This window comes from Dipodomys merriami, unplaced genomic scaffold (genome assembly GCF_024711535.1).
Source record: "Dipodomys merriami isolate MVZ:Mamm:240054 unplaced genomic scaffold, mDipMer1.0.p SCAF_14, whole genome shotgun sequence".
In the NCBI taxonomy this organism is placed as follows: domain Eukaryota; kingdom Metazoa; phylum Chordata; class Mammalia; order Rodentia; family Heteromyidae; genus Dipodomys; species Dipodomys merriami.
In genome coordinates, this window is record NW_027202715.1 from 39,802,905 (window position 1) to 39,814,620 (window position 11,716).

General features: G+C 47.9%; 1 protein-coding gene across 1 annotated transcript; it reads right to left on the reverse strand.

The window, feature by feature from the left end:
* Nucleotides 1–265: 265 nt before the first annotated feature.
* Nucleotides 266–11,497, reverse strand: LOC138825807 (arginine vasopressin-induced protein 1-like). Its single transcript, XM_070020477.1, has 3 exons — nucleotides 11,362–11,497; nucleotides 2,521–2,817; nucleotides 266–851 (listed from the first exon to the last, which is right to left on the reverse strand). Exons 2-3 carry the CDS (start codon nucleotides 2,805–2,807, stop codon nucleotides 692–694), a joined length of 447 nt encoding a protein of 148 aa, XP_069876578.1. The 5' UTR covers nucleotides 2,808–2,817; nucleotides 11,362–11,497; the 3' UTR covers nucleotides 266–691.
* Nucleotides 11,498–11,716: the final 219 nt, after the last annotated feature.

Consider the following 11,716-nt stretch of genomic DNA (forward strand, 5'->3'; position numbering starts at 1 on the left):
CATCTGAAGAGCTGGTATTTGCTGCTTTTTGCAACAGGCCAATGCCTGTTGTGTGGGGCCAACTGTCACAGCCTTCCCTCTGCCCTTTTTTCCTGTGCATCAAGACTATCTAGAGACCCTCCCACATGTCTTCTGGACCCTCTAGAAAAGGAAGCTGAAGCACAGGGGCTCTAGGATATGGTAGAAAGAGAAGAAGCCTGCCCCAATTAGCCTTCTTGGGGAATTCCCACGAGAGAGCCCTCCATTTTACTACATACTCACGCAGTTCTTGATGCAAATGTTTTATTTGCTCATTAAGCTGTGGTTTCCTTGTGCTGCCTGATGGCAGCCTATTGGACTATGGTGACAATGGGTAGCTGGCACATTAGTGACAAGTGGTGAGAGGCTGCACAGGAGTACCCATTCCTGGACTCCTAGGGGAATATCATGCAGCCCAGTTACAGTGCTAGGTCAGGGCAGGCTCGAGGCAGGAGCGGTTCTGATGTCTCCTTACTCAGGCGACAATGGATCCCATAAAATACAGAATCCAGTGGACTTATTCTGAGCTGAGCAGGTGGTGGCAGTGCCCACCTTCTTCATTTACCCAGAAAGGACTTCTTGCCTCAGGTCTCCCTTCACCTCCTGAGGCCTTTTGGCGAAAGTTCCTGTGACTCCAGTGGAGGATGCTGCCATTCCTGGCACCTCCCAGTGATCAGTGTCTGATCTGGTGAAGGTAGCCTGTGGGGTCTGGCTTCCTCCAATTCCGGCGGATCCTGGTGCTTGTTCTCTGGGACTTGCCAAACTGCTCACTGGACGTTGTCTCAGTAGACATGCTGTGTGGGTTGGTCAGTGGAGTGCTAGGCTCTGGAACTCTGCTGGAAATAAGTATACGATAAGCCAACATCAACAGGAAGAATAGGATAGAGGCTTGTATTTTGAGTGTCCTCATGATGGAGTATGAAACACTGTTCATGGCAAAATGAGCCAGGTTTCTGGTCTCATCTCTGCCCCCTAAGAAATGTATGACTAGGCAAAGCTTTCAGATTTCTGTTACAAAGAGTATTGGTCTGGCTCATGACTGTAATCTTAGCTACTTGGAAGGTAGAAGTTAGGAGGATCAGAATAAGAAAGTTCAAGAGGCCCCATCTCAACCAACAACTAGGCATGGTTGTATGTACCTGTCATTCCAGCTTCATGGAAAATGCAAATACAAAGATGGTGGTGAGGCTGGCAAAAGTGAGAACGTATTAAAAAAATAGTGGTAGCAAAAGGGCTGGGGACATGCTTCATGCTTTAAGCTAGGGGCAAACATCTGCTTAGTAAGCTCAAGATCCTGAGTTCAAATCCAAAAGTGCTAGTCTAGAGCAAAGATTGGGAGACTTAGTTTACTTTTACCTTTATCTTGCACTCATTAGACAGTGACACTAGGGTTTGTTAGTTGGTCAGTTGTGGGCTTGAACTCAGGGCCTGGGCACTGTCCCTGAGCCCTTTTGCTCAAGGCTAGCACCCCACCACTTTGAGCCACAGCTCCACTTCCAGTTTTCTGGTGGTTAATTGGAGATACAAGTCTTAGGGACTTTCCTGCCTGTTCTGGCTTTGAACCGTGATCCTCAGACCTGTTTCTTGAGTAGCTAGGATGATGACAGGTATGAGCCACCATCTCCCAGTTGACACTAAGGTTTTAAGCAGTGATTGCCGATGACCTGGAGTTCATTCAAGCAGTGAAGCTGACTTGGCATCTCAGACCTGATGAGCTATTTAGGTCTTACTTTCGAGGGGGAATGGAGATTACAGAGGGGAGGGTGCCTGTTGTGATAGTCATAGGCCAGGTGGTTCAAACCTCCCTGGAGTTTGCTGCTCCTGGGCAACGATGGATGACAGAAGATGCCACTTCAAGGTATGGTTTCTACAACTTATAACATGGTGCTTCGGCACTACATTCTGCTGCAGTCTCTTGTGTTCCCAGACATAAGGTTTTAACCAGCTTTTGAGTATTATTCTTTTTTCTTTTTCTTTTTTGCCAGTCCTGAGGCTTGAATCAGGGCCTTGGCACTGTCCCCGGGCTTCTTTTGCTCAAGGCTAACACTCTACCACTCGAGCCACAGTACCACTTCCAGCCTTCTTTGCTTATGTGGTACTGAGGAATTGAACCCAGGGCCTCATGCATGCTAGGCAAGCACTTTAGCACTAAGGCACAATCCCAGCCCTATTGAGTATTACCTATTCTACAGGGGAACAATTCTTTTTCTTCCGAACAGTTCTCCCTCCTAGAGGACAAATGTCATAAAGTATGGTGGTACTGCTAGAACCAGGCACCTCATCCCATAGGAGTGACAGAGTAACATGACTTCTTCCTATTTGAATTTCATAGTCATATGATTCCAGCACCCAAAAAGCAGTCTTCCAGGTGGAACCAAGTGGCACTGTGTGGTGCTTCCAGCAACCCCAATAGTAAGCACTTTCCAGTGACACCAGTTCCGGGTCACACAGCCCAGACATCACTGCTACCCTTTCCTTAGCCCCTCAGTCCCAGGCACTCACCTGAGCCGGCTGCAGTGGTGGAGTGAGTGGCCCAGGACATTCTGCTTTGGGGTCCTCTTCCTGCGTAGCCTCCTCAGGGCCTCTGCCACACGGTGGTCCCCAGCACACTCCCAGATGATCTGGGCCCGCTCCTCAGCCAGCTGGTCCCCGCTGCGCTGAAACAGGCTCTGGATTTGCAGTAGCTCAGCATCCTGGAAGATGTTGGCAGATGCCTGCTTGCGGCCCCGGGCCTCAGTGGGGGCCTGCCAAGTGGGTGGTTCACTTACCACAGAGGCTGGGGTGCCCATTATGGGTGCTCTGTGGACATAAACCATGCAGACATCAGTTTGCAGCAGGCCTTTCCAAAAGCTGTGGTCCTGACGCAAAGTTCTCCCTTCCCCAGGATTTAAACTATAGGAAGGGTCTTGCCTTGGAACCATGCTAGATTCTCAGGACACTTTGTGGAGATAATATAAAAATGGACAGCAAAAGTTTTTTGTTTTTTTTTTTTGGGGGGGGGGTCGGTCGTGGGGCTTGAACTTGGCCGGGGCATTGTCCCTGAGCACTTACAGATCAAGGCGAGTACTCTACCACTTGAGCTGCAGTGCCACTTCTGATTTTCTGGTGGTTTATTGGAGATACATGCCTCAAGGACTTTCCTGCCTAGGCTGGCTTTGAACTGTGATCCTCAGATCTCAGTCTCCTGAGTAGCTAGGATTTACAGGTATGAGCCACCAGTGCCCAGCAGCAAAACTTTCTTTAAAAATTTTTTAATATATATTTTTTATTGTAAAGATACTATACAGAGGGCTTACAGTTACATGAGTAAGATAATGAGTACATTTCCTATTGAGCATTGTTACCCCTCTGTTTTTCCACTACCATTCCTTCTTTTCCCACCTCCCCTACTTCTCCCTCCCCCCTCACCAAAGTTGTAAAGTTCATTTTCAACATAGTGTCTTGTACATCTCATTGTTACAGCAAAACTTTTTTTTTGGGGGGTGGGGGAGACACGCAGTCATGGGGCTTGAACTCTGGGCCTGAGCGCTATCCCTCAGCTCTTCAGCTCAAGGCAAGCACTCTACCACTTGAGCCACAGCACCACTTCTAGTTTTCTGAGTGGATTATTGGAGATAAGAGTCTCATGGACTTTCCTGCCTGGGCTGGCTTTGAACCTCGATCCTCAGATCTCAGCCTCCTGAGTAGCAATGATTACAGGCATGAGCCACCAGCGCCTGGCTACAGCAAAACTTTTTAAGTGCTTATATCAGATACAAAGTGCTTGTATCAGATACCTGGACTTTTTTTAAATTCATAGCAACTGCAATCAATTGCTGCTTGCCCCCATTTTACAGACGAGGTGCCACTCAGGTTAAATGACTTGTTATATCACAAAGCCTATATAAGTGTGGGACCTGGAGGACCTAAAAACTTCTCCAGTCCATAAGACCCCAAATCTATTGAGTACTAAGCACATGCTGCTGTAAGAGCTTTCTCTATAGAAGCTCTGTGTTATGCACAGCAATCTTATGACGTAGGTCCTTTTATCCCATTAGAAGGAGAACCTGCGGAAGAGAGGTTACATGATCTGCAGTATGCCACTGGAACTGAATCAGACAATGATGCAGAGGCCCAGGGTCTGTGGCATAGAGGTGAGAGAGGGGTTTGGAACTGGGCTACTATGACTGGAAGTCTCCCTTGCCATTTCCTGGCTCAGGGCTCTTCATGCCCTAACTGCTGGCAATAGGACAGACTTCATAGGGCTAAGGCAAAGACCAAAGTGATTAAAACTGTGCACAGTGTTCTGTCATAGATTGACTTTCTCCCCCCCAGATGCTTGGGATGTTGGATTTTTTAGATTTTTTTAATTAGTTGTACACATACAATGAAATATTTGGAGAACAAGATCCAAGTTGAAAAACAAATAGTTTACGTTTTCTATATGTCATATACACACAGCCTGCAGATAATTTATACAACATTTTAAGTCATTTTGTATGTGAAATAAGGTTTCATGGTGTGGAGTTTTCCACTTGTGGGGTTACGTCTGTATTCAAACTTTTGGATTTTGGAGCATTTCGAACTTCGTATTTTCAGATTAGGAATGCTCAACCTGAATACACTTCTCAATTTATTCAACCTCTCTAAGCCTGTTTCCTTAGTAAAAATGGGGGGTGGGGGCGGTAATACTCACTTTTCAGAAAAATGATAGAGATTAAATGAGCTTGGTGTGGTATCAGTCAACTGTTAGAAATATACAACTCTGGGGCTGGGAAGGTGGCTCAGTGGTAGAGCGCTTGCCTTGCATGCCTGAGGCCCTGGGTTCGATTCCCAGCACCACATAAGCAAAAAAGAAAAACAGCTGGAAGTGGCGCTATGGCTCAAGTGGTAGAGCACTAGCTAGCCTTGAGCTGAAGAGCTGAGGGACAGCGCCCAGGCCCAGAGTTCAGGCCCCACGACCGGACCCAAAGAAAAAAAAAAAAGAAAGAAAGAAAAGAAATACACAACTCTCCAGTGTCAGAAATGAATAGACACACAAAAGATATAAAACGAGAGATTTTGTCAAGGCAATTTACTTTTTTTTTTTTTTTTGGTCAATTGCAGGTCTTGAACTCAGGGCTTGGGCACTGTCCCTGAGCCTCTTTGCTCAAGACTAGCACTTGATCCACAGTGCCACTTCTAGTTTTTGTAGGATTTTTTTTGGTCGGTCGTGGGGCTTGAACTCTGGGCTTGGGCTCTGTCCCTGCACTCTTCAGCTCAGCTCAAGGAGATCATTCTACCGCTTGATCCACAGCACCACTTCTGGTTTTCTAGTGGTTTATTGGAGATAAGAGTCTCACAGACTTTCCTGCCCGGGCTGGCTTTAAACCGTGATCCTCAGATCTCAGCCTCCTGAGTAGCTAGGATTACAGGTGTGAGCCACCAATGCCCAGCTCACTTCCAGTTTTTGAGTGGTTAATTGGAGATAAGAGTCTCATGGGGACTTTTCTGCCCAGGCTGGCTTTGAACCATGATCCTCAGATCTCAGTCTCCTATAGCTAGGATTACAGGCATGAGCCACCAGCGCCTGGCAAGGTAGTTTACTTTTGCACAAAAGAGTACATGAAATACGGTTTCTCTACCCAGAGGTGGGCAGGCACATGAGACAGAGCACTGTGCTAGGTTTTTATCCCAGTCTAGACTGTCCATCCTTCTTGTCAAGGAGTTAGGCTCACAGTCTAGGTACAATTGACAACCAAGACTAGAAAGGGGGCTATTCTTACATTTTTCTCAAAGATTTACCATTTGTTTGTTTGTTTTTCCATCACAGCGGGATGGGAGTGGGACTGGGAACAGGGTGGCTGGCAGATATAGTTGGAAGAGGCCGATGAGATCAGTGGGAAGCTCCTACTCAAAAGGGGGTCTTTATTCCTCTTAACTCCATCGATAAAGATTTCTCTGACAAGCAGCACACTTGGTAGTTACAGTTTTATTCTTTTAGCTCTTTTAATGAAGATTTATTTCCCTTGGGCTGGGAAGGTGGCTCAGTGGTAGAGTGTTTACCTTGCATGAATGAGGCCCTGGGTTCAATTCCTCAGCACCACATAAGCAAAAAGAAAAAAGCTAGAAGTGGCGTTGTGGCTCAAGTGGTAGAGCGCTAGCCTTGAGCTGAAGAGCTAAGGGTCAGCGCCCAGGCCCAGAGTTCAGGCCCCATGACCGGACCCCCCCCCAAAAAAAAAAAGATTTATCTCCCTAACATGATTACCTGGTCACAAGCAGCACACCTGGTAATTAATTTATTTTTTATTTTATTTTATTTTTTGGTCATGGGGGCTTGAACTCGGCCTGGGTGCTGTCCCTCAGCTCTTCAGCTCAAGGCTAGCGCTCTACCACTTGAACCACACTCCACTTCCGGCTTTTTCTGTGTATGTGGTACTGAGGAATTGAGCCTAGGGCTTCATGCACGCAAGGCAAGCACTGTACCACTGAGCCACCTTCCCAGCCCTTGACAGAACTTTCCTAAGACTGCTTTTTCTCACACTCCCAACAATCAAAGCAAATGTAAATGTCCTTTTTTGGCCTCTCTGGCTGTTGTATTTGCATCAGGGGTTTGATGTGGACCCTACACTTCCCTCAGGTAGTGTGGCCAGAGTCAGCCTGTGTTTTCTCCTTCTCTCTCTCACTCCATTCCTGATGGGGAGGGGCAGGTCCTGCTCTTTCCCAGGCCTAAGCTGGGCTCCTTTACAGAGGAGCCTGCTGCTGCTGGAGGTGGCTGTCCAGCATCAAAGAAAAGTTCAAATATATTCAAACAAATGTATGTACTCATGGAAAGGAAAAAAACAGCAGGGAGCTACATAAATAAAAGCATTTCCAGAATCCTTTGCTCAATCCACTTGCAGAAAGCAACCCTTATCCTAAACTAACCTAACCTGCCATTTGTTCTTTTGTTCCCTGGAGAGTTTGAGTCATCTCTCCACCCCATTCAGCCTCCTCCTAGAATGATTATCCCCTACTCTGCCCCGGCCTTCCCTCCACCTCACCTCATAACCACCCTCCTTATTCCAGTAATTTCCACACTCAACTCTGTCCCAGTTTCTATCTTAGAAACCCACTCTCATTTCAAAAGATTCAATGCCTAAAATAAACACACAAAAGACATCTATGATATATTTAACTTCATAAGCATTGTATATTTCACCTGGAAAATAGGACTGTAAAAAACTGCCTGTAGGAATTACTGTGGGAATCCAGTTAAAACCTAGTATGTATGATAATTAACCTCCACTCCCTCAGGCTCCTGGTATAAATATTCTGTAACCAGAAGGCAATATTAACTAGGGAGCTCTTTCAGGCTGATAGGAAGAAATAGAAACAGACTGGGATATTTGTTCTGTGTTTTCCTTTGTTTGTTTGGCATGTCAATACATGGGCCTGAACTCAGGACTTGGGTGCTGTCCCTTAATGTTTGATCTCACGCACTCCCCCCTCCCAGCTCAAGACTAGCACTCTACAACTGGAGCCGAAGCTCAATGTCTGGCCTTTTGCTGATTAATTGGAGATAAATGTCTCAGACTTTTCCTGCCTGGGCTGTCTTCAAACAGTGACCCTCAGTCCTCAGCCTCTCGAATAGTGAGAATTAAATTATTCCCCATCCACCGGGCTGCCATTGCAGCCATTCAACTCAAGAATACACATATTCCCATTTCTCTAACTCACAAAGGGAAAACCCTGACAAAGGACAGTAAATTATCCCGCAGGGTGGAGTCATGGAATTTATTTTCATCTGCATACTCGCATCAAGGTTGTTTTCTTGGCCTTGAACAAGTGGCACTCTTTAGAGGAAAAACTCCAGCTTCCACAAAAGAATTCTAGAACTAGCCCGAGCAGTGACTCATGAGTCAGAAGACTCAGGATTCCAGCCCTGGTCCTGCCACTCACTGGCTGGCAGGCCCCAGGTAATTCACATCACCTCTACAGGCCAGTTTCTCCCTTCCTGCTGTGAGAACTCACCTGGTATGGAGAATCAACATTCATATGACAGGAAAACGAGCATAAAGCTTCTTGTCCCCTGGCCCTAGGAACTGTGTGTATGGACCAGTGTGGCTAATTAGGTGCCTACCAAGTCAGAAACCAGAAGCTTCCTACAGAGGGTCTGTGGGATCATTATCCAGTCAGAGTCACTCTGCTGTAAAGTGATCAAGCAGAAGATAGACCCCTCTGTTGGCCTAGAAGATGAAATGATGTCCTTTCTCTCAGAGCCAGGCAATCTCCCTCTATCCCCAGGGAAAGAAAGGCAACAAAGATCAGCAGGACAGCAGTATCTGTCTTCAGAGAGGAAATGGCTTGGGGTCTGACTTCCCAGAGAGTCCCAGCAACCTTTTCAGGGCAGCAAGGCCTAGACTGGGCAGCCTCTAGTCAGCCAAGTTCCAAAGTAGCAACAAGAAACAATCTAGGGGGGCTGGGAAGGTGGCTCAGTGATAGAGCGCTTGCCTTGCATGCTTGAGGCCCTGGGTTCGATTCCTCAGCACCACATAAGCAAAAAGAAAAAAGCGGGAAGTGGCGCTGTGGCTCAAGTGGTAGAGCGCTAGCCTTGAGCTGAAGAGCTGAGAGACAGTGCCCAGGCCCACAGTTCAGGCCCCACGACCGGACACCCCCCCCCCAAAAAAAGAAAAAGAAACAATCTAGGAAAGTGTGAGTGTCCAGCCTCAACTATATACTCTGGGAGCCTGGGGGAGGGATTGGCACCTCTAGATTTTAGGGACTGTCACTCCTGGGAGCCTCCCCCTGGGATTCAGAGGGCAGAGCAAGACTGGTAATGAATGTAAACAGATCCCAAGTAGGGTTAAAACTGAGAAATTTGGTGAAATGGTGATCAGAACACTTTTTTTTTTTTTTTTTGGGTCCGGTCGTGGGGCCTGAACTCTGGGCCTGGGCGCTGTCCCTCAGCTCTTCAGCTCAAGGCTAGCACTCTACCACTTGAGCCACAGCGCCACTTCTGGCTTTTTTCTTTTTGCTTATGTGGTGCTGAGGAATTGAACCCAGGGCCTCGAGCATGCAAGGCAAGCTCTCTACCACTGAGCCACCTTCCCAGCCCCCAAAACACTTACTATCAGAAGAAACTTTTAGTCTCATTTAATGTATTGACTAGATAGTTTCTCCCTAATTTCCTGGACAAGAGCTTAATCCAGGAAGGTCAGTATATACTTGAATAATGGCACTTTTTAAAATTGGAAACTGAAACCACAAGGCTATTAAAAGATTACAAATCTATCTTTAATTTCAGAGTTGCCACAAAAGAAGATAAGCATATACGTGCACAAATGAGTTAAAGACTCATTGCAAAATACTTCAATTTGACATAAATTGGGTTCAAAGTGAATGCCCAAAGTATAATATCAAACATTGAAAGATCAAAGTTCCACATGGTTTGACTCAGGCAATAAATAAAGATCTGTAGAGCTCTAACAAATAGGTGTATTTAAAAAGTGACTCACTCCAATTGGAGTGCCTATGGTTCATGCCTGTAATCCTCACTACACTGGAAGCTGAGATCTGAGAATATGAATTCAAGGCTAGCCTAGATTAAAAAAAAAAATCCATGATATTCTTATCTGCAACTAACCAGCAAAAAATCTGGAAGTAGAGGTGGCTCAACTGATAGTGTCAGCCTTGAGTGAAAAAGCTGAGAGGCAGTTCCTAAGCCCTGAGTTTAAGCAATCCCTGGCATTGGTGCACACGCACGTGCGTGAGCATACACACACAAGTGACTCACCTAGCTATGCGTCTGCAGTATGTAAATAGGATGCATAATTGAGAGTTCTTAGTAACATGGGAAGTCAGGCTGACAGTGGTTATCTCCAGAGGTTTTGGGGAGGTGCAAGAGGTGGAAAACACTTGGGTGAGCTGGGAAACTCCTAGTTCCTACTCTGCTTATCCACATTGAATAGCCTCAGTAATAGCAATAAACTCTATAATCAGAGGCCAACAGTCTCTCAGAAAAATAACTAGCAGCGCTGGCCCAAAGCCCATATCAACACTGGCCTTCAGCTCTGCACATACATGGCACTGGACAACAGCCAAAGTCCTCAAGTAGTTCAACCCCAGAACCCCCACATACAAAATCATAGCTGTATTATTATTATTATTATTATCAACATGGTTTTTAAATTCAGGGCTTCAGGCTTAGTAGGCAAGAGCTCTACTTGAGACACGCCCCCAGCCCTTTTTGCTTTGTTTTCCAGATCCAGTCTTCCACTGTTTGCCCAGGCTGGCCTGGAACATCGATCCTCCTATTTCTCTAGAGTAGCTGTGATTACAGATGTACACTGCCGCACTGCGATGACACATACAGAACAGAGCATTTCCAGAGAGTCTTCTTAGTCCTTACATGAGGTGGCATCATCAAACACCCCCCTGAGGAGGTAGTTATTGTGAAACTCATTCTACAGATAAGATGAGCTTAGCCGGGCGCTGGTGGCTCACGCCTGTAATCCTAGCTACTCAGGAGGCTGAGATCTGAGGATCATGGTTCAAAGCCAGCGGGGGCAGGAGAGACCGTGAGATTCCTATCTCCAATAAACCACCAGAACACCGGAAGTGGCGCTGTAGCTCAAGTGGTAGAGCGCTCGCCTTGAGCTGAAGAGCTGAGGGACAGCGCTCAGGCCCAGAGTTCAAGCCCCACGACCGACAAAAAAAAAAAAAAAAAAAAAAAAAAGATGAGCTCACGAAGTTTAAGTAACTTGCTCCAAATCTCACAGCTGGTAGGTGACAGAAGCTGGAATGTACGGAACAATTGGTCCGAACCCAGCACTCACGCTCTCAACCCTTGTTATTTTTGTTCCTGCCAGGTGGCTCAGAAGAGGTTCAGGGGAAACAAGGGCCCAGAAGGTTCTGACACCTCTTGGAGTCTGCTCTCTGCTTCTGCAGGTTTGGGAAGTCGCCAGAGAACCAAAGGCAAGGACTCCCAAGCCAGCGTCTGCGCCCTCAGCAGCACACCGACGGAGTTAGGACCGGCTGTGCGCCGCCACTCTGTAGGGCAGCGCGCACAGACCTCAGATCGGGATGGGGCAAGCTAAGACTTGCCCATCCCCACCTCTCCACGGCTATTCGAAAGGGCGGTGCGGGGCTGGGTTTCCTACCGCGAAGGTGCTTGCAAGGGCCGGGCGGCAGTCACACACAGGACCAGAGCTCGGGAAAAGGTATACTGGCCGAGGTCCCACGGCGACCCCCCCACGGTGGCCGGGCGCTCCCCCACCCCCTCCGCGGGGCTCAGAGGTAGCCTCACGGTCAAACAATGGATCCCTAAATGTATCTAGTGGTATACGACCCAACAGCACCCAGGTGGCTCCCGGCGCCACGGAGCCAGCCCTCCGATCCACGTACCTGGTTGCCCAAGGCGTGTCTCTCGTAGCCCCAAGCTGGCTCGGGTCGCCTGGATCACAGCCACGGTTCCCCAGGAGAAATCGTTTGCGAGCCCCGGAACTGCCAATCCTCTGCCCCAGCCGGCTTGCGAGCTCCGGAGCCAGCCTTCCAAAATCGAACGCGGAGATCGCGAGGACCAATCAGCGGGCGCAACCGGGGAGGGGCGTGTCTATCCAGACCCCCCTCCTCCCCCCCCCCGCCCCGGGCCTCCAAAGTCGTGCGCGGTGATTCGTTGCATCCAATCAACGGCGGCACAGCCACGAGGGGGCGTTCCCTGCGGGCCCTTCCGTCCGCCCCGCCGCCCTCGCTCCGCCCT

Coding starts and splice junctions, on each gene's coding strand:
- LOC138825807 (XM_070020477.1), bottom strand. CDS start 2,807: ATGGGCACCCCAGCCTCTGTGGTAAGTGAACCACCCACTTGGCAGGCC. Junction 852..2,520: donor CACCACTGCAGCCGGCTCAG/GTGAGTGCCTGG, acceptor TATTTCCAGCAG/AGTTCCAGAGCCTAGCACTC.